The sequence below is a fragment of the Falco punctatus genome, assembly GCF_963210335.1.
Source record: "Falco punctatus genome assembly, chromosome: 1".
Classification (NCBI taxonomy): domain Eukaryota; kingdom Metazoa; phylum Chordata; class Aves; order Falconiformes; family Falconidae; genus Falco; species Falco punctatus.
In genome coordinates this window covers 95,531,761-95,554,237 of record NC_137580.1, presented here as the reverse complement: position 1 = coordinate 95,554,237, position 22,477 = coordinate 95,531,761, and the positions used below count along the sequence as shown (strand labels likewise).

At 45.0% G+C, this 22,477-nt stretch overlaps 1 protein-coding gene across 4 annotated transcripts in view; it reads left to right on the top strand.

Moving 5' to 3' along the window:
- Positions 1-22,477, top strand: part of SETD1B (SET domain containing 1B, histone lysine methyltransferase) — a 54,188-nt gene that overhangs the window by 3,298 nt on the left and 28,413 nt on the right. For all 4 annotated transcript variants that reach the window (XM_080406038.1, XM_080406037.1, XM_080406036.1 and 1 more), the window contains 2 exons: positions 1,596-1,708; positions 4,462-5,637. In XM_080406038.1, the coding sequence (XP_080262164.1) occupies positions 1,596-1,708; positions 4,462-5,637 (1,289 nt within the window). The remainder of the gene's footprint in view (positions 1-1,595; positions 1,709-4,461; positions 5,638-22,477) is intronic.

The window sequence follows — 22,477 nt, the reverse complement described above, 5'->3', positions numbered from 1 at the left end:
GTAATGGATGTCTTAATGAGAGGCGTTTTAAACAAGCTGATTGTACTACATTCCTACTTGTTCTCCATTTTTATAAACTACTCGGCAAGTCTTGAACAGGCAGCTGTTCAAGAAAGTTAGCTGTGCATCAGGGAAATGAGGGGGTTTTATGCTTCTGTTTCTTGGGAGAAGACATTGCAGTCTTAGTTTCAAATTGCATTTTTGTTTTGTTTGCCAGCTGTATACGGGTTTTTTTTCCATTGTTGCATCTCTTTCATTCTGAAAGAGTAAAACTGTCAGTGTGCTATAATCTGTCACAATCAAGTAAAAAATGTTGTTCCTAAAATAGCATCAGCAGGTTAGGATGTTCTTAAAATATATATACATAGTTTTCAACACTTCTTTCTAGTATTCAGCTTTTAAAGAGAATGAAAGGTTGGTCAAAAACTTTATTTTCATAGTCTAGCAAAACAAATATTAGGAGCAAAGGTGTCATTTTATCTGTCTGGCCAGAGCACAGGCCTGGGAATCTGGAACTAATAAATCCAGTCTTCTCATCTAAGACAGGCTAGTTTAAAGCAGCTTCTCTGCCTCAGTTTATCTACAGAATGGACACATTGAATCTGTCCTTAGAGAAGATAGGTGGGAATCACTTTACATTCATAAACCTCTTTGAAAATGAAATTGTAACTTTTACTGCATTATACTGGGGATCCAGGAAGAATTCTGAAACTTTGTAGCAATTACTGTATATTTACTTAAGCAAGCCTAGCACTTCTATATCCATGGCATTGTAGTTGTATGCGGGGGCGGTGTGTGTTAATATTTCAAGTATCTCTTCAAGCTCTTGTAGTGAAGAGATCTATTTTGTCATGACTTTAATTGAAATAAATCAGTTTACATAGTTGAGGATATGGCTCAAGTCTTTGTGAAATGAGATTTGATAACCAAATAACCTCATCTGCAGCATTTATTCAAGCTTTTCTGTCACACGGAATTGTGCTAAGGGGTGCTTTGCTTTCACATTGCACAGAGTGATTCACAGGGAGTTTTATTCTTCGAAGGATGCCACTGAGCACACCTTAAACCAGGGAAGGGAAAAAAGGATCAGTAAGTGTCTTTTTGGAAAAGCAGCATTAATGATTTTGTCCTCAGCGTTCCCATGCATCATGTTTGCATTAGTAACAGCCAGTTTCTAGCAAGGTGTGTTGGGAGAGCTTTCTGAAGCGGCTCTGGGTCTTGGCAGAGGCTTGTCCCTTGGGTGAGAGTTTCACTTCTCAAATCTGAAAGCTATTTGCTTGGTGCTTTGGAGAGGAGGGAAACTGCTGTTCTCCAGAAAGCATGGTAAAGAGCAGAGCTGCCAAGCAGGCTGAGAAAAGGAAAAGGATTTTAGAAACCTCCTTGTCTTGGCTGCAGAAGGGAGTATCTGACTTCACTTGCCCAGCAGATGATTTTAAAATGATCCTTGTGAGCCTCAGGGGTGATTCCTGCTCCTCAGTTGCACGGATGCAGCGGGCTGGGAGTGGTAGCAGGGTCGTGCAGGTGTCAAGAATATGTATTTTTACATAGACTGTGGTGTTTGTGTTTAACCAACTCTTCCATTGTGGTCTGTGCAGGTGAAACCCGCATGCGATTCTACGAACTGCTTGTTAATGGTCTTTACACTCCTCAGACCCTTCCTGTAGGCACCGAACAGGATGTATCGCCAACTGTGAATGAAACTCTCCAGGTATGTTTGCTTGGCTTTTTTTTTAAGAATAACTTTCTAGAAAATTCAAAACAAATGCATCATCAACGTTAGTGTTTTAACACTTTTAATTTAGCCCCCCCTTTTTTTTTTTGTCTTGCCGTAGTTTCAGTGGATGTTACTAATTCACATTTAAATATAACTTGCTCATAATTGCCATAGCAAATGTAACTCTGCGAATGCAGTGCATGTGGCTAATCTGTATGCCGGTGTCTGCATAGATGGTAAGTGCTTTTTGTCTTTCTGAATGAAGAATGCCTACAGAACCGACAGTATGTGCCCTATTAACATTAGAAATTCCTGCAGTTTGGAGTGGATCAGATCTGTCCCTGAGATGAGATTATTCCCTTGAAGTCAGGGGGAATGATTTACAGTGGTACATTTGACCTAGTGTCTGCAGTATGTAATCCTTAGTGTGTATGTTCTTCAGCCTTGCTTAAAGGCTAAAAGATGGAAGGTGTCTGTGAATAGTGGCATCAATTTTCCAGAATCTTAATAAGTCACTGGAATGAGTTGTTAATAAAAGCAGTGGACAGAATTTCTGAGGGCTTCTGGTGTCTCTCAGTACTTAGGGTACGATTCTCTGAATGGCTTTGTACAGTTACTTGCTCCCTTGTGAACCCCACTAGGATGAGGGGGAAGTGAAGCCTGTTCGTGTGAAGTCATCAGCCCTCTTGGGTTTTCTAAATGTACTTTGGCTCCCGATTGTGGCTTAGGAACCCACTTTAAGGCATCACATTTGAAAGAGATTTGGCAGAGATTTTTTTTTTTTCCCTCCTCTCTGTTTCTCTGCAGTCTTACGACTTCTTAAAATGCCATAATTTCATTAATTCTGTGATCAGATGTTTTCAGGACAGGTGAGAGCTGTACATTGAATGTGAAAATCCTGTTGGTCTGCAAAAACAAAATTCTCTTCTCCCACCAACCACTCCAACTGCAACAAGGCAAAAAACACACTATCCTTTTAACAATATCATAAAGAGGCTGGTTCTTCCTTACCTCCCAGCAAGGTGTTTTTAAAGACAGGAGGGAGGCAAGTAATGATTTTTCTGGGAGCCCCACTGTGAGCAAGGCCTGGCTTTTCATTTTTGCCGGTTACACATCTCAAAAAAAAACCATGGACTGATTGGTTCATACTCCTTTTTCAAGGTCCACAGCAAACCATTTAATTGATGGTATCCCCCAAAGTGGTCCCTGCTGTAATTCTCTTAAAGATTGTTTCTCTAGTTACTGTGTTCATGTATTATATATTATATTATTATCCTGAATAGATTTCCTCCCCCTGCCCCGCCAGTTACCACCAAAATTATTACTTTGTGGGTAACTTCAACTGTTTGCATCATGTTCTTGTCACTAGCATTGCCCAGCAAACTTGTTTGCTGTTGTATCTTAGTGAAATACACCTGATACTTGCTTTCCCCCTCATGCAGAGCAGCAAAGACCTGACAGTTCTGTGAGCCGCAATCCCTGTCTCCAGGCCATATCCAAATCCCACTGAAAAACAACCCTCATCACATCTACACCAAAGGTGCAGAGATGTGGATTTTAGCAAGAGGCACATGGCTGGTTCCTGACCCTTCCTATAGGTTTAAGAACAGCTGAGGAAGAAACTCCTGATGTCCATGTGGTCATGGTCTCTAGGGGGTCACACCAAGAGCAAGTCCATGCTATTGAGTGGGTGAGGTGCGTGTGGGCATAGCCAGGAGGTGAGAGCTCAGCTTGAGTTTGATGGTGCTGGCGTGTTACAAGCAGCTCGTTTTAAAGGTTTCTTTACCTACCAGTGCTTGTGAGAGGAGCAGCCAGCCTGTAGTCTCACCAGTTCGCTATCCTGGTGTGCTTTTGGGGAGCTGGAGCTCAGTCCGGCCTCTTTTGCTACCAGGAGGGTTCTCGCTGAGCTCTTGCTTTGCATTATGGAAAATTGATTTTGGCGCTGATGATTAGTGTGACACTGTTATGACTCAGCAGAGTCTGAGTTGGAGCAGGGCTGCTCCTAGAAACCCCCTGAATGTGCCTATGAAGTGAGTTGCAGAGCCATTACTTTGCTGCTCTGTAGGCTTGTAGGGTTTCAGTTTCAAATGCCATAATCAGTAGTGCTCTACCTGAGCGTTTGCCTGTGACAAGGGGTTTAAAAAGGTGTTTCTGGCAGTTGAGAACTTTTTTGTGCTTTTTATATGCGTAGTCTTCTCCCTTGTTGTTATAGATGAATGTTTGATGGGTCAGCTCCCTCAGCTGGACCAACACAGAGCCCTGCTGCTTAGCTTTGGTTGCAGGGCTGGCACTTTGCTGATTTGTATGGTTTGATTTGTTCACAAAAGAAGACAAATGGATAATTTAATGTCTTGGAATTTTCTTAATTATCATTCCTATTTGCAAATTAGACAAGCCTTATGTAGTTGATAAGTTGAAACTCTTAGCTAAAAGAATTGTGTAAGGCTCCTGTTCACCTGATGCTCTTGGGTATAGCTTTTAAGGAATACTGTTGTATCTGCCTTCTTCCTCCTCTTATAGACAAGTACCACTTTGCTTGCCTTTTTCTTTTAAATGAAAGGGGCCTGTTAATAATGGATAATGATTTGTGTTTTCAGGGATGCTGTAACCTTTTTTGTTTGTTTGTTTCTCCCATGGACATCTGTGCAAACTCCTGGGTACTCAGCTCCTCTGAAAACCAAGCAGATTAGACAAGTAATTTTTTAAAAGTGTGTGTTTAGGTGTTTTTCTCTCTTCTGCTTTTATAGTTGACGGATTCCCTGAAGCGCATGAAAGACAGTAACCTTTCTTCTGCGGGATCATCTGTTACCCCGAACAGCAGCACACCGTTTTCCCATGACACAGCCTATTCCAGCTGTCGGCAAGATACCCCAAACTCGTACAGCCAGTTTACCCCACAGTCCCAAGGAACACCTCATACCCCACGGTTAGGGACGCCGTTTTCCCAGGATTCCACCTATTCTAGTCGTCAGACGACGCCTGTGTACCATTTTGGGCAGGACAGTGGGTACAAACCCAGGAGACATGAAACAAAATTTACAGACGCCTACAACCGTCGACCAGGACATCACTATGTTCATAACTCAGCAGGTGTTTACCGAGGGACAGAGCATCAGTTTAGTACATACAAATCCCATCAGCAGGAGCCAGTTCAGTTCTCTCACACTCCTCCCCTGAGCCACTCTAGTTCTTCGAGCTACAAATCTGCCTTTTCTCCCTACCAAGCACCAGCTGTATTTCCCCAATCTGATGAGCAGCAGTTTCCCCAGACTTCCAGGGAAACTGAGTACCGAAGACCTGCGCCACCTCCTACTGAGATGGTTGTGGAAAGCAGCGCTGCCACTAACATCGATTTTGTCCCAGTGAAGGAGAAACAGGAGGAGCCTCCGCCCTTGCCCGCTTCGAACACTGCTCCTGAACCGAGCACAGCATCCTTCTCTCAGACTCCAGAGAGAAGCGAGACCCCTGGCACCCCCACTATGGAGTCTGAAATGCAGCATAACAGTTTAGACTCAAGGATTGAGATGCTCTTGAAAGAGCAGAGAACAAAGTTACCCTTTCTTAATGAGCATGACTCGGATAATGAGATCCGAATGGAAGGTAGCCCTATTTCCTCTTCTTCTTCCCAGCTTTCTCCCATCCCAATGTACGGTTCAAACTCTCAGCCTGGTTACAGAGGTCAGACGCCCTCCTCGCGCCCTTCCAGCACAGGCTTGGAGGACATTAGCCCCACGCCGTTACCTGACTCTGACGATGACGAGCCCATCCCTGGGACGGCTTCTCTGAGTCAGAATTCCCGGGGGACATCAGAGGCCAGCATGACTCCCATTGATCAGCTAAGCAGGACCTCCAAAATTGAGACCTCGGAGGCTAAAGAAGTGGTGCCTGGTGACCAGACTCCAACATCAGAAAAAATGGATGAGGTAAGTGAGCTGGAACTGAGTTACGAAGCTCCATGCATATCTCTAGAGCTGGACAGGGTGGGGAATTGTACTTTTCTTTTAGTGTTGTTAGAGCATAGGGTGTATGGTGGTTTTTTTCTGTTACTCAAGGCAGCTGGAAATGAGTTAGACGTGACACAAAGTGATGGTCTTAATCAACTTGCCAGTCTCCAGCTTTCCTTGTTTATAATAGCAGCCTGCTGCAATTTATAGCTTCGGGAGAGCTCAAGGACTGCACGAGCCATGGACGCTTGGCCAGTGCTTGTGCTGTGTGAATGTCCTGAGTGTCGATGGACGCTTAAGCCACTAGAGGAGTTAACTGAGTGCTTTCTGCCATGGCTTTGGTCCCTGAGCATGGGAGTGCATGTATGCACACATTTGCTTAATGGGGCTTTCATGTTACACTGAAGTATTGAATGTATACTTTGTTTGATAGCTCTCCAGCTATTTATACCATCTGGTTTGAATGGGAGACAGTTGCTGGGTTTTAATACTTGCTTTGCTCAGTTGAAAGGGGGAGGTAGTTGGCTTGTGGGGGATGTGCTCCACTGAGTCTTCCAATAATAGAGTGGAGCTTGCTGCCTTTGCTGGGGCATTTGTGGCTGAAGGGACAGCGAGAGCTTAACAGTGTGGAATGGTGCCAGCAGACAGAGAAATTACGTTGCATGGTGTGTCTGTTTGGGAGGTCTGTTGCAACAAATGTGAGTATCGCTGCAGTAGATGTGTTGGTTCTCTTCTGTTGTGTCAAGGAACAGTCAAAATACAGATCTTGGCAAATGCCAGACCCTTTTTCTCCTCAGTATTTATAATAGTCATGCCAGCAGATGAAACTGCTGTCCCTAGTGTGCATGAACTCTGCAGTAAGGGGACTTCAGCCATCCAAGAAGGCTGGTCTTTTGTAAATGTTCCGAGTGTGGGAGATCAGTTTAATTTCTCATGAAAGTTTGCTGGGGTTAAGCTGGCAGAATGGATTTCCCTCCAGTGGTCTACAGTTGTGACATTTTCACCCGAGAAGTGGCTGCATTTTAGGAGAGGAGGAGCTGCTCCTGTAGCTGTGGGCTTTGCAGAGTGCTTAACTGGAGGAAAACCACCGCAGCAATAACGTAGTGCAGGTCTCAGTGCTAAACAGAAAAAAAAATAATTGTAACTGTACTGGATATTTTGTGTTTTCTACATGCCTTTCCAAACCTGCTTGTCCTTGCAGTTGCCAGTTTATAGAAATGATTCAGCTGCTTGAGGTCTCTCATTCATCATTTAGCCTGGCCTAGGCTCCCCTCTTGGGAGGCAAGTCCCTGGCCGGTGGGACCTGATGATGTATTAATTAGGAATGGAATTTTTGATTGCTTGAGCTGGGTCTGGCAGGCTTAAGAGGGGATAACTCTCAGTTTGTTTAAAAAAAACACAGGGAAGGCATCCCTCATCTAAAAAAAACACATGAGGAAGGCTTCCCTCATCTCCTTGCCATTCTGGGCTTGTATCTGCTGTCCTTACTCTCATGCAAGTGGGTTGCAGCCAGTTCTGAGCATATTTAGGAAGATGGATGAATGCCAGCATGGTATGTGGGGTCAGGCACTTTGGGTAGCTGACATCAGCCTTGGGGGACTGGCTGGAATGTTATATTTGTGGGTTGCAATATGGGGCAGAAGTGTGCTGACGTTGAAGCCCATGTTAAGTCTTTGTCTCCCCTTAATGAGATGCTGGTGTCAGAAGTTCGCGCTTGTGGTTCTGTGATACAAAGTGGTATAAATGTCTCTATCCTCTGCAGAAGTCAGAAAGGTGGTAGCAGGGTCTCGGTGCAGGTCATTGCTGCCTTAATTGTCTCCTCCCATCAAAGAAGTTTGATGTTTGTTGTTGGAGCTGTTTATGCAACCCTCCTCTTGGTTACAAATCACACTAAGCTATTCTGGCATGTTGGAAAAGTTGCCTGCGCCTTTCATTGCTCCTTCTGATGCACAAAAAAACATCTCCATGTGTTTTTGCTTCCTTCCCCCGCCCTTCTTCCCCCCAAGTTTTTTGCTTTAGAAAAAGGCTCTCCTGGCTTCCCTCTCTTTTGCTGAAGAAGCAGAGCTGAACAGTGACTTAACATAGGCTGAAATTTGAGCTGCAGCTTTCCAACTGAGTTAGAGAGGGGCATTGACTCTGTCTAAGGGCTGGAAAGCTGAACCTCCAGCTTCAGCCTATTGTGATACCGCTATTCAACTTCCAATCGTTCAGAGAATCCTCCAGCAAAACAGAAGGAAGGCAGATCCCGAGTATTTCTAGTGACTGTGTGGCTGGGGAGCAGAGCAGCAATGGTATGTTAGTGTAGGGAGGTCTCCTTAAGAATCATAAGGAAGCAATAAAGCGTAGAGTTTGAACTTATTTACTTCATATTTGGCTCTTCAAGGGTCAGAGCAGCCCCAGGCCAGCTCTCTTAGAGCGGGTGCTCTAGCTGGGAAAATCTCAGGACTCATAAGGATGCCAGCAAAGTTGCAGGGAGGATTTTCCTGAGACAATAGGTGCTTTTCAAGGACCTACTCCTGTTTCCTGTCAAAACAAGCATGATCTTTGTCAATGATCGCCAGTATGGTAACATTTGTTCCATAGGTGAAGCGCTGTCAGATTGTCAGGCAAGTTAACCACCCCAGACTTGCCATAAATAAAGGAGGTACAGCCAAGCCCCAGCAATTGCTCTGATTTGTCATGCAAGACCCCGGAGTTTGATTTCAAGATCCGGTATGATACTCCTAAGCCAGAGCTTGGCAGGGAGTTCGGGTGTGGGAGGGGAAGGGCTGTGCATCTGTCTGCAACACCTAACTACGACTAATCTCAGAGCACTGATTATGGTTTGCAGAGAAAGTCCTGCTGAGCTTAGCCAAAGGACGAGCACTGAGAGGTGGAAAAGAGTGGGATGTGGGCAGTACGAGGTAAGAGGAGGAAAGGGATCCTTTACAAACAAACAGCACTACCTGTCAGCCAGGGCAACAGGGCAGAGAGGGCTTTTTCAATAAACTTAGAAGATGGCAAGGAAAGGAAACAGCTGAGCTGCTTTGTTATTTTAGGAAAATTTTTGAGGATAGCAATATACAAACTTTCCTTCCTATGTTCTTGAGAGATAACAAGGAAAGAATTGTAATGATTTTTTTCACAGGATCTTTGCTGTTTCAGAAGTGCAAAGGTTGAGTAAGTACAGTTTGATGTTTTGACATCCCATTTGAGCCAGGTCTTGTTTCTTTGCTTGTTACAGGAAGAGGCCTTGCCTGTGTGTGCTGGGGAGGGTGACAGGATTGTAACAAGTCACTTTGTTGTATATTGATGATGCCTTTCATGTTTCAGCTCATGAACGTTTTAGTTTGTGTGTGTAGCCAGTGTGTACTAGAAAGACCGTATGACTGACAATAGTATTCTTTGAGATTTATAGATACAGAAGTACATTTTAATTGTGGGATCAAGACTCCTGTCTTCCTGGTAGTTTGGCTAAGCGCCTAGTTACTGTGATGGGAGGGGTGCTTTAAAAATGCCAAAGATAATCATAAAAGTGAAGATCCTGAAACATGAATGAGGTGAGAGCAGTTCTTGTGCTTGCTGTGAGTTTTAGCAAATGGTTTGGGGAGCAAACTGGAAGTCACACAGTGCACAGCAGCCCTAGAGGCCATGAAAGCTGCTGCTGTCACCAGCACCTCTCAGTGTTTGTCGGCTGTTGCGAATGTTTTTGATGCTGAGCTGCCTCTTACAGGACAGCATCAGCATCCCTGTGACAAGCTGTGTGTGTGTGTGTACAGCAGATCCTCTCGCGGTTACCCAGGGAGAATTTCTGTGCTTACACATAGATGAGGTGGGTCAGGCCCAGTCCTGCAGTGAGCTCTGCTGAAGTCCCTGAGGTTACATCTGGGCTGAATTTGCACTTCACGTTGAAGTATCTTCAGGTTCTTGTGTGGTCACGGCCAGAACTGGAAGAAATTTATGTTGAAGTGTCATATTGTCTCTCTGGAGCCTTAGCAGGATGCAGTGATATTCTCCTCAAGACACTGCATCGTGCCTTGTGCTGCTCTGTGCTGCAGCATCCCGTACGGACTGGGCTGTGTTTCAGTAGCTGGTAAATGATTCCCCTTTCCTACAGAGCGAAGTTCAACCTTTTAGTGGTCACGAGCACCTGTGAGAGAAAGCAGTGCCCCGATGCTGTCCAGGCAGCGAGAGGAGCTGCAGGGGGTTTCTCTGCCAGCAGTACCTGCAGTGGTTGCCCCAGGAGCAGCTGATGCCCCTTAGAGCTGTGCTGTGCAGGAGCAGGTCAGTCTCTGGCTGAAACAGGATGCTCTGCTCGTGCACCCTGTTCCCACCTGTGGGCTGTGTGGGATCAGAGGCAGCCCCATGTTCCTGGGACATTGACAGTGGGTTAGAGGGAGCCTCCTAAAGATGAACCCAAACACACTCAACTGGGGGATGTTTCTGGGCTGGAGAGTGCAGAAGTGATTTATTCAAGGTAAATGAACATTAAGGTTGAGAAGGTAGAGTCGTAAGAGCCAGGAAATTTGATACCTTGGTTTCCACAGTAACTGTGCAAGAGCCCTTATGCCCATAAGTAGCTGTTATGTATGTATAATATATATGGGTACACCTGGGATCCAATTTACAGCTAGAGTGGGATTCATCATTTCTGGAGGGAGATGGGGGGAGTACGTGTGGGGAATGGTTGTTCTGAATGTATTTTTTTAATTGAAGAAGGGAGAAAAACCCAAAAGCTGTGATTTATGCCCAGTCTCATAAACACTTTTTCAAATTTTCCTGCCTCCTGAGCTCTTGTGAATGCGATCATGCCTGACAGAACCGGTTCCTAATGGAAACTCAAAAAATAGGTATATGTTATGATCACGAATTTCCAGAAATGTAGCCAGCCAATGCCCAGGCAGCAAAGATTTGGATGACTGCTGTGGTTTTATATGTGAATTACACCAGCCATGTTAAACCTGTGAAATTAAAATGAGTGAGCTGCTTAAACTGTGGGTTCAGTTCTGCCCTCTGACCCATGCACAGCAGCAGTGAGAAGCCACAGGGACTTCAGGGGATCTTGTGGAGTTCAAGCTTGCTCAGAAAAGAAAGGCAGCACACAAATCCCTCGAAAGGTGATTTAAATGTGACACTACACTGGACCCTTTTGAGAGCTCAGAGATCTGTTCAGCCTCCATGTCCAGCGGAGGGAGCACGCTGGGGCAGGACTGCAGCCCTGCATCATCCTGGGGATGCTCAGGGCTGAGAGTCAGTTCCTATATAACCTGGCCAAGACCAAGGTAAGGATGTCCTGGCTCCCAAAGCAGTGGAAATGCAGGAGGATATTGTTACATTACCTCTTTTTCCAGAGCTGATACTTGAAGACCACAGGCAGGGACTGCTTCCTCTACATCTGATTCACTTACCACATGAAAACCTGCTGCTCCTGCAGAAATGTACACAAAGTAGGGAAGGTGCTTTGTGTTTGCTAAGTTGTATTTTACTTTTGACTTTTTGTATTTGGCTCCAGAGTGCTTGCAAGGCAGGTGGTTAGCAGAGCAAAGGGCTGGACCAGCCAGATGTGTTCAGTATAGGAAACAGTGAGAGGTAACAAGCCTGGTGTGGTTTTTGCAGTCACTTTTTCAGAGCAGAATTGCATAGGATTCACCTGGTGTTCCTGGCCATGCACCCCCCTCATGTGTATGCTCATGGCGGGGGGAGGGGGGGAACTAAACGGAGAAACATCTGACTGTTTGTGGTTTGGGTTTGTTGGATACCTGACAGCTTCAGTAGAATGAGAGAACATGCCTCTTGTTGATAACAGCACTAGAAATGGTGAAATGCTCTGGAGTGTAACTGAAAAATAGAAAGCGGGCTGTGGTTGGGAGGCTGAGTGGTTCTTTCACTCTCTTTATACCAGGCCAAGACTTTGAGGCTTTTGCATTTTGCATACCTAATAGAGATGACATTGCCGTCCCTTTTTATAAATCAGTTGTGACTATACTCTTGCCACTAGCTCAGTTTGTTCTCTACTTTGCCACCAGTGACTTTCTGTAAATTTTCAGTTCTTGGTGGACTGGGTATGTATAATTGAATCTCTTGTTAATAGGTAGAGCACTACCTATTTTGTGTTTATGTAATCTATAGATGCTCTGCTGCACTGGAAACTTAGATCCAAATTACAATGTTTAACCAGAGCATATAGCTTATGGCAGAATAATATTTGCAAGTCTGAGCTCTGCAGACCATTTACAGTTAGAGAGCCCTTGGCATCTTCTTTTTGCTGCTTACAGAGTTCTTCCTATTCTTTTCAACACTTGGGTTTTAGCAGTGATGATATCGAATGTTCAGATGTCATAAATGCAGGCTGTGAAGCCTCACATTGAAATGACACGTTTTCCTTGCAGTTTCTCCAACCCATTATCATTCTAGTTGCGTTTCACATCTGATGGTTGTGAAAAGTGACCAAGGGAGAATGCAGATAAGTTACTGGATGGCAGCGTGTGTTGCAACATGCAGTGACACTGAGAAATGTGCCAGTGTTTAGGTAATCAGTAGAAATATTGAGAAAATAATTGCTCTTAGCATATTGTGCTAGCAGCCGCCAGAACAGCACTAATTTCTGGGTCTGATTGTGAAGAAGACGGAGCAGCCGCTGTGTTCTATATGTGGCTGTGTCTGACACAGAGCAGTGAACAGACGAGCACTTATTCAAATTTTTGCTGGCTGTTGCCTTTCCTGGAGTCCTCTAAATAGATACAGTTCACCAGTAGAACGGTTTTTCCGTATACATCAATTTTGAGTCCCATGACTTTGCCAGCCCCCTTCTATTACTTTTAATTTTCAGTTTGGGGTACTTGTTTGTACCTAGTGAAGATGGGGCAAAACTCAAAACGAAACCTGTGAGTTCGTTAACTCTGCTTATCACGTACCTGCCCACGAGGGCTCCTTTGACCCAGACGTGTTACTGCTGTCTCAGGATTTATTATGAAAGTGCAGAGCTTGCTTTTGGAAATGCCCATTCATCATGACAAAAAGATAGCTCAGATTTTTCAGCTCCTAAAAACAAAGTCTTTAAAAAGAAAAAAAGAAAAAATGGTAAAAAAAAAAAGTCTTTAAAAATGTTTTTTATTTGTTTTAAATAAAGCCAGTGACTGTTTTTGCAAGGTTCCAGTGGTGCAGACAGGCATGGTGAGGTCAAGATGCATGTAAAATAGCAAGATGGCAAACTGGGGTTTCTAATTTCTCCCCAGGTTGGAATAGGTTCATTCCTCTGGGTGTTGCAAAAGTATTGCTTCAGGAGCAGTTTGAGTAAAGGAAGTTGTTCGCGGCTTGGGCTCCAGCAATCGCTCTTTGCATAGAGGGCACTGTGCGTGCTGCGCAGGCACAGCGCAGGGAGGAAGCGAAACTGCTGCTCGAACTCGAAGCTGAGAGAGTTCTAATGGTTTGGAGGGTTTGGTTGCAAAAGGGTCTGAGAGCTGTAGCAGAACTTCCAGTTTTCACTCATTGAGACTTGGGTGCTTTGACTCAGGTGCTTTTGAGTGGCATTTGGATTTGTTGGCTGCTCTGAATGTGTGGGTTTGTGGAGTATGTGTTTATGTGGAGCTGATAACTGTGTACTAAGTGCAATTTATTGCACACCTTTGACCAGCTCACCTGCATTTTGCCCAATCTCTCTTTCTCCATATCAGGCAGTAAGTCAGGGAGATCGTTAGGAAAAAGGCTGTGAGAATGGTGAGGAGGGGAGGAAGAGGAGAAGCAGAGATGGTCTCACCAGGGTCCAGTCCTTCCCATCTTTCCCCTTTGCTTGCATCTTGAAGCATTCAGGGTGGGATGTCCTCGGGCTCACCACTGCCCAGATTTCCTGTATCAATGAGTGCGATGGCATGGAGCCTTAGGAAAAAGAGGGCTGAGGATTGTGCAGGTTGGGTGGTGTGGAAGAAGGGCTGGGTTTGGTTTTTCATGGGGTTGAAATGGCCCTTTGCTGGCCTGATCAAGGAATCGGTTGTTTGCTGGTTTTGTTGATGATGTGGAGCGTGAATTGCTTTCTTATATCCAGATTTTTCCCAAAAGAGCTGTGTTTTGCAGTGAGCGATACAGTTTTGTGCTTACGTCCAAGTGATGTGCCTTCCTGCCACTGTGCAGGATTAACGTGCATTGCCCATGTTGGGGAGGTGTTCCCTCTGGAGCCTGGGGAGGGATTGCTGAAGTAGGCAGCATCTTTCCAGGTTTCCCTTCTCCTGGAGGAGCTTGTTATTTCTGGTGCCTTGTGTGTCCCAGGCAAAAAAATAAAAAAAATTTCAGGTGATAGTGTTATGTGATGGAAGCAGGAGCTGGTTTTAATGTTGGTGCTTGGCTCTGGGGACACTTTCCCAATCCAGTCCTTGTTGCTAAGTGGTTGCCAAATGTGGCATTTTGGTCAGCAGATGTGCCTGGGAGTTTCCAGTGCAGATAATTGAAATATTGTCTTTGAAGGATGCAAATAAATGCGAGCAACTGTTATCATGGTGCTACAAGTATTTTGCACTTGTCTGGGAAAAAAATTACTTGGAAAATATGAAAATCCTTAGTACTGCATAAAATTATTCAAATTATAGTAAAACACGAAGGGCAATCTACTGGTTGAATACATGCCATGGAGATGTGTGTGAAAGGATGCATTTTGACAAGAGAATCTCAGTGAATTTCTTTGCTTTTTAATACAATGTCAGGTGGGATGCATCTCCCAAAATAAATCATAAAAGTGGTAACAGCACATGGTTTTGCAAACTTGAGGTGTATTCCAGGTCAGTGCGAGCTGGCAGGAAGACAGTGTGAGCTTGGTGACAAAAGGCAGCCCTGATGGAGACCTGATGCTGGGATTGCTTTTAAATTTGCTGGGAGCAGGGAGCACCCAGCCTAGCTGCAAGACACCAGAACTAAGCCGTGATCCCTGCTGGGTTGGATGCTCAGACTTCAGCTTGAGGAAATCTTGTTGCATGACTGTCTTGGCTCGTTGCTGGGGTGCATGTGCTCCAAAAGGGCTCTGGCACAAGGCTGCAGTCAGGGAGGTGCTTTTTGGCATGGCTGTTGTGGGTGCACAGTCCTTTGGGGGAACCCCAGTTGGCTTTTGCAGCCCAGCTCGGGAGGCTGTGTATTGCTTTGGGGTTGTGGAGAGAGGGGGGGAGGCAGGCGAGGGAGACATGAGGAACTGCACTGGTGGGTTTGCACTGTTTTTGGGGGGTTAACCACTGTGCGGTAGGTGCAGCTTGCACATGGCCTCTGTCTTTGCTCTGGAAGGTTTTGTGTGGGTCTGCTTTCAGTGTCCAAGCTGAAGAAAACCTGAGCTTTACATAGTACCATGCCTTTAATAAAAACTAAAAATCAAAAGGGCAGCTCAATAGTGGTCTCTAGACTTCTGAGTTGGGATGGCAATGGTGTGAGGACTAGATTTTATTGCAAGTGAATTGAGGGCTAAACATACAAACTGAGTTGTGAGAAGGATGAATGTTGAACCCATGTTATGACCCAATTTTTGAAGTATTTTTACCATTTTGACTGAGCTCTGGTATCAAGAGTATCACACGGTGTAACTCTGTTCTTACTGAGGCACAACCTTAGTATCACATCCAGTGAGATGTATTGATTATGGTATGTGGTATAAATAAGCAGTGCCATGTGGCTCTGGTGCTTCAAAAGGTGCTGAGGCTAAACCATCCTAAGCAAAAAACTATTATTTGCAAACCACCAAGCCAGCTGTTCCTGCACAACTGCTAAAAAAATAATAATAATAAATGCCTGTGCCTTCCAGCTGGTCACCTGAATCAGCGAGTGCATGAGCACAGAGCTGTGTTTGGCTGGTTTTGTGTCTTTCTCACAACTGTTTCATACAGCTCTTTAAATGAGTAACCTGCCTTTCCAAGAGTTCATATGTAACTTCAAACTAATGAACCAATCTAATGGGAAAGCTGCTTTAAAAAATAAAAATGACCGCTGTGTGACTGAGAGTGGTTTAGTATGTCTGCTCAGGTACGGAGAGATGCTGTGCTGCAGTGTGCTTCTGTGGGGCTTTGCACTCATCATTTTGCCAAAGCTCTTTAAAGCAAGCATTAAAGAAGTGAGTAAAGCTGTCACCAACATGGGGAGGCCTGAAAGAGCCTGAGGGCCGGGGTGGTTGGTCCGAGGAGCAGAGAGCGTGGGGGACCTGCCACTGGTGGCTGCTGCTGAAGGGCTCTGCCCATGTGCCTGCAGCCCTTCTGCTTGAGCGGTCATCTGTAGTAGCACTTGATTATGGTTTTGCTGCAAGAGAGAACGGAAAGAGACTTTGGACTAACCCATGAGTAAGCAAGGAAAAGGCAGGTCTTTACCTTTCCTTGGTTGTCTGTGGTGTTGGGGGTTATTTCTTCTAGGTTGCTGAAAGACCTTCAGTGGGTGGTCAGAGCGGTCAGTGCTGCAGAAACCCCACCAACAACCAGGATGTATGCGGTGGTGCTCCCCTGGGGTCTCTCTGCTACTCATGACCATCAGATTAGGACACGATCATGTTCAGTAGTTGCTGGTGGACCCGTCTTCCACAAACTAATCATTTCTTAAACCCATCTGCACTTCTGAGTGCAGTATCCTGTGGCAATGAGGTGCATAGCTGAATTTTGCTCTAGATGAAAAGTATTTCCATGTGTTTGTTTTCAACCTCCTGCTTGTTAATTAGGCGACAGGTGGGAAAATCAGCGTACTTTACCTCTTGTCTCTTTTTTTCTTAAATATTTTATGCCTGCACAAATGGCCGTGGGAATGCAGCCCAGCCGTGGGGTATTTCCACTCTGGTAATTTAGAACAGTTGTGGTTACACAATTTATTTTGCATATAGTAGGGATAGTTTAATAGCAGAAGTTTGGTATCTTCTAGAAGGCCATGAGAAATGTCATGTCTTGCACAGAGATTATTTTTGTTAAGGGATCAGTCAACAGTTGGCAACCACAAGGGTTGTGTTTCCATCACCCAAGATAAGTGGTATGGGGAAAAAGTTGCCTTTCCCTCACTGAGCAGGTTTTGGAGAGGGACAACTTGGAAGGTGTTTCTGGCTGGATATTGCTTTAGGCTTTGTCTTAGAGCGAGGAAGATTTTTACTGTTTTAATGAACATGTTATGTACTTCAGCAGATGTGCTTGATTCTCTCCTTTCTGACTGCACTTAGTTGAATCAGAATACAGCAAGAGAAGGAAAATCTAAGCAGGAAATAAAGCGGTGAAAAAATAAAGATGCCTCCAGAGAGAAGATCCGTAAGAGAAGAGAAATGTTACCAAAGGGGAAGTGTTTGTTGCTGGCCTCACCCTTACTTTTGAGGAAGAGCATCTGTACTCAGCTGCTTTAGCTGTTTGAAATAGGCTCCTTGGAGTGAAGCGTCACCGGCGGTCTAGCTGGGTTTTAATGCATCGACAGCACTTTGCTGGGAAGGACTTGTTAGCTTGTGTTGTAATGCTCAGAAAATGAGTGGAGCCTGCTAAGCTCATTAGGGTGCCAGTCATCATTTGTGGCCACTGCTGCAAAGGGCTCGCAGTCTGGCCGAAGCCAGTTAGAGGTGTTTTTGTCCTGTGAGCCTTTCATTCCCCGGGGTCATTCTGTACTGCTTCTTCCCAGCTGTCCTGGAGCACTTGCACCACCTGCGGTGGGGGCTTCATCCGAAGTGGTTAATGCTTTTTGTCAGACGGTCAAGATCAGATGGACTGGCTGAATGGTCTTCTGCAGTAGCTTTGCTGGGGATTTCAGAAACACAGCAGAGATCCTGTTATCCTCTCTTGGGATGATGACAGTGGCTGTCTCCAGAACCGGAGGCCACAGATTTTCTTATTTGAAAACATACTGTATTGCCACTGTGACTGCACTCAGGATGCTAACGAGGTCCGGAAGACCTTATTAACACAGTGTTCCTTCTTTCATGCTTTCGTACTACTTCTTGAATAGTTGGTACTGGGATAGAAGAGAGCTGCTGGGAGGAGAGTAGTGCTGTGTCTGTGTGACCTCCCAGGCCAACAGTGGAGGACTCATGAAATCTCAGCAAAACTGTTCAGGAAAGGGAAGGGTTCACATAAAAATCAGGACTTTAACTCTTTCCTTTTGTTTGTTCCACACTTTCTGGAAAGTAAAAGCTGTACTTTGGAAAAGGCTTGTTTGGAAGGGGCTGTTCTAAGCTACCTCCGTCAGCTGTGGGCTACAGGTTCCTGGGTTTTCTTGTGCGTGCCAAAAAGAAGTTAGTCCTCTTTGCTTCCCAGCCACTTGAACAGATCAGGACTGTGCCCTAGAAATTCAGGACAAGATAAGCTCAAACTCTGAGAGAGGGGAGGGAGAAGCCAGGCTCATTATTTGAGATGCCTCTTGAGAAGGAAGGCAAGTGTCTGAACTGCTGCCTCAGGATATGCTAATGGCACCTGGGTCTGAGAGCAGACGGCAGCCAGCAGAAGAGCATTAAAAGATGATACTGATGCATGATCTAACAAAAACTCCTCTTGTTTTTCTTTAGTCTGTTGTCCTTCAAGACCTTGATTCCTACATTTCTGCCCTCCTGTCTGAGGAGACTCAACGTTGCATGGTTTGCATTGCAGGCATCCAGGTCTTACAAATGAAACTGCTGTTGTACTAACTGGAAGTGCAGGGAGCACTGAAAATGCTGCCATAACTGTAATAGCCGCGTGATTTCAGATACTCGAGGGTATAGTAGTAGTATGTAAAAGGGGAAGAATATCAAACTGTCCTAGTTCTGCTGATTAGAAGTTGTTCAAATAAAGTATGTGTACAACCTAGTCTTCAATAGGCTGATATCAGCTGGGAAGCTAGACTGTTTTCAAAGCTTATCTGCTTGCTTATCACCTTGTTGGTAGCAAGATCTGAATTCATGGCTTCATTTGACCTAAGGTTTAATTATGAGGGTAAGCTCAGGGGATGGCATATGAGCTCCTGCCTGGCACTGAACTGTAAGGTATCTGTGTACTCTGCACATGCAGTTACTGCTTTTTCTTGTTTTGTTTTATTTATAGGTGGACTCTGATCTAATATTGCCAATTCCCTTTATCTTTGATTGTAAAGTACCTTCTGCTCTCTAGAAATGAGGGTGCATTTCTGCACACCAGTGTGAAGAACAGAATGGAGCAATTCAGAATCATTTGGGAAATGAATTCTCCATATACAGTGGGATTTCTCCAAAATTCCATGGTTTGCTTTGCATCTTTAGGGAGGGAGATGCTGCCTCAAGCTCTGCATCTTTTGTGTGTGGACAGACCTTAGAATAATACCTACTGATAATAGCTGAGATGGCAGAAAATGACAGAGAAGCCTATTGCATGCTTACTGCTGCCTTTCTCTTTTTCAGAGAGACTGTTTAGTTCCTCTGTTGGATTTGGCTGGTTTGTTCCCAAGACTCTGGACCACTGAACCTGGTGTCTGAAAAGGGCTTTACCTGGGTAAAGCCAGTCTGGCTGTATGAAAGTCTTTGGGAGAAGCAGAGAACATTCCCTGACTAATTTATCTGTAGGGGGTATTTTCTTGCCGCTCTACCATCCTTTTATGCATGACTTAGCTTCCCAGTCGACTAAAGCCTTTGAAGTTAGATTGCAAATAGCTCTTCAGCTATCCCTTCCCCCCCATCTGAAATAGGGAAACCAGAGCAACCATTGCTGTGGAAAGAGCCTGCCTTGTTACATGGCTCCCCAATGTTAACACCCCTCTCTCTATTCCACCTTCCTTTTCCTTACCTCTTCCTCCCCCCATAAAGAAACCTTTTTTCCCCCTTAATAAGATCTACTTAAGACTTGAGGGAAAAGGCCATGGTTCCATAAGATGGTAAATCCAATTTTAGGGTGTTTCATATGTGATGAAAAACACTATGGTCGCATGACACAGCCCCTGAATTGGCACACATTTGCCCTGCCAGTTCGGATTTGTTCACATAATGCAGAAGGGGCGACTGTCCAGGCAAGCTTTGCATTGGGGCACGCATGGGCTGCCCAGGCATCCCTGATCTTGGGCTGGGGGCCAGTGACTCCCCCTCCTCATACTCTCACTGTATTTTGTGATCTGTCCAGTTGTATGTTCATGTTTGTCTCTGCTCAAATCTATGCGGTCAGGGGGTCTGGAAGTCTCTGCATTGATGAATGTGGACCTAAAGGATGTTATGTTAGCCTGCATGCTTCCTAGAGCTGTCTGCAGGCACCAGTGAGTCTCTTGTGCATGCTGGAAGCCCAGGGGCAATATCTGGCATCTCCAAACAGCTCTTCTTCAGCGATCTTGCCAACAGGAGCAGTGTAACTGCATCATATGCAATGAAGCTTGCAGTTCAGAGCCTCCTTTCCCTTTCAGAAGAGAGAAAGATCTGAATTAAGCCACCCCTTTTGTGGAAGGTAACACACTTGCTAAAAAACAGAGCAACCCCCTTAGCAAGTTATTGCCCTCTTTGCCAGTTTACCTCTTCAGGCTTTCTGCTGAGGCAAATCTGGCAGATGTTCATCCACTGACTTAATTTATGGCTCTGATGATTGCTGCCCTAGGAAGCTCTTGCAGTGGGCTCTTGACAGTCATGTTGAAAACTGAAGTGTGGTGCTCTCTTGGCAAGAGAATGGATTTTTGAAACTACTGAACATTGGTGGAGTCTTCTCCCCTTGAGATCACATTCTCAAGTTGTCTTGTTTCTGAATCAGTGAAGATCTGGTTACCTCCGACCACTAACGGCACTGCATTTGCTTCCCATCTCTGTCCTCTGCTTCTTGTAGAATTATCTGTCCTTCCTTGGATTGCTTGCTAAGTAAAAGAAGGGTTTTATCTCATGGTAATGCATAGAGGCTCCTCAATGGGTGCTTCTTACTCCAGAATGCATCTCAACTTTTGGAAAGAAGAATCCATGCCCTGTTTGATACAGCCACTGGAGAGTCTATGTACAGTCAAGCAAAAATAGCCTGAACTCCTGTTCAATTGTTGCATTAATTTTCTTTTATTTTTTGGTTTTGTCATGGACCATTTCGTGGCCTATGTCGTGGCCCTCTAACATTCAGGGGCTTTGCTTTGGGAAATACTGATTGAAGCTACTGTTCCGTTCCTTTCCTTGGAGACACTGATGTTATTCCACTGTCCTGCAGGGAAAAGGCAGAGAATAATCCCCTCTGGAGTCTGAAATGGTGCATTGAAGTGTCGAGACCCATCTCTGATGCTCAGTGCATCAGAGGGCCTGCAGGAAACTGGCAGTGCAGATTTACGTGAGTCTGGGATGCTGTCTTTGGCACTTCTGCCCATCATACAGGAGTAATTTCAGCTCTTTGTCATCTTAATTCACTAGATTTTCTAATGATGGCAAGGACCATTGGGCAGCCTTCCAGCTCTCCCTCTGTCCTTAAAAACACAAGTTGATTTACTTGTATTTCTAGTGTCAAGAAACATTGGAAGTGAGAGAGGAGACCTTTTCCCTTTGTAAGCTCTGTGTGCCTCCCCCTCTCAAGCCTTTCCTGCCGTGCGCTGAAAGCCCAGGTGAGTTCCTTCCTTGCATCCTTCCAAATCCCAGCTTGTGGCATCTCTCCATGTACAGGATGGTCTAATTAGGGACCAGCACCTCCATGTACAGGATGGTCTAATTAGGGACCAGCACCTGAGGCAGCACATTGGGAGATGCAAACAGGCACCATGGTGGCATTTCCTCACCCCTGTCCCCCTGTTCTGGGGACTGATGGGGATGTCTGGGGAATTCTCCCTCTATCCTTCTGTGGTCTGAAGTATCAACTTAAAAGTTCCCTTTTGACATTAGAAGAAAAAAAGAAAGTGGTGTAAGTTCAGCTGGTGTTTACCGTGCTGTATGTTTACAATGAGCACTTCAATATTATTGTCACTTGTTTTACTCGTTGTGCAGCCCTGTAGGCGTGGGGAGAATTGTCTGTGCCAAAGCAGCACTGCAGGTAAAAACGAGACCAAAACACAAGCTGAACCAATAGAGTGTATGTGTCAGGTAGGATATTGGCATCTTAAGAGCTTGAATTCTCTTTTTCAAGTAGCAAGAGATACTTTAGCAATTGATAATGAAGAAACCAAAACACCCAAGTAACATCTCTCCTTCTGGGAGAAATCCCTGCTCCATTGCAGCTTTTTTGGTGCCCCATTTTGTGGGACACAGCAGTGAGTCCATTGCCCTGATCTGTGTTTTGCTCTGCTTTGTTTGCAACCTTTGCCTGCGAGTTAGATTTGCAAAGTGCTGTATAAATATATAGCTATATAAAAATCTTGCAGTCTTCAGCTCTTGAGGTAGAAATACATGTTGCTGACGATATTTATAATCACTGATCTGTAATATGTTAATCTTTCAATTTGCCTGTTACTGAGCCGGGCATTTTATTATAGTACAAATACACCTGAAAGCTGTCCCAATTAAAAGCTGCTGTGATTGCAATTGCTTGCTCTGACAGTAGCAGGAGGATGGGTACTCTCTTAGATGCCCAAAGGAGGAGGCAGTAAACAAACTTCAGCGTAGATCCAGCTGCAGTGGTGGTGTGCTGGCTGACATGGGCCACCACGGGCGCTGGCGACAGCACAGTTATCTGGACAGGCTTGAAAGCTCACCTGGGAAGATGCAGGCAGCTCTGTGGGTTTTTTTTTTTGCTGCTGTAGCTAAACTGCTGGCAAACCACCTTGAGTAGCTCTGCCCTCCCGTATTCCCCTTCTACAACACCAGCAAAGTACCACCCTTCTGTGTGTTCTTTCAGAGGGAGATAACTGTAATTATAGTTAGCAAAGTAAAAATATTTGCATGTATTGTAACTACAGTGCTGAGTCTGCCTTGTTCATGCCTGACACCGTGAGGTGTGAATGCTTAGCATGGTCCCTCTGCCATGTCATCGTGCCCGAGTGTTGT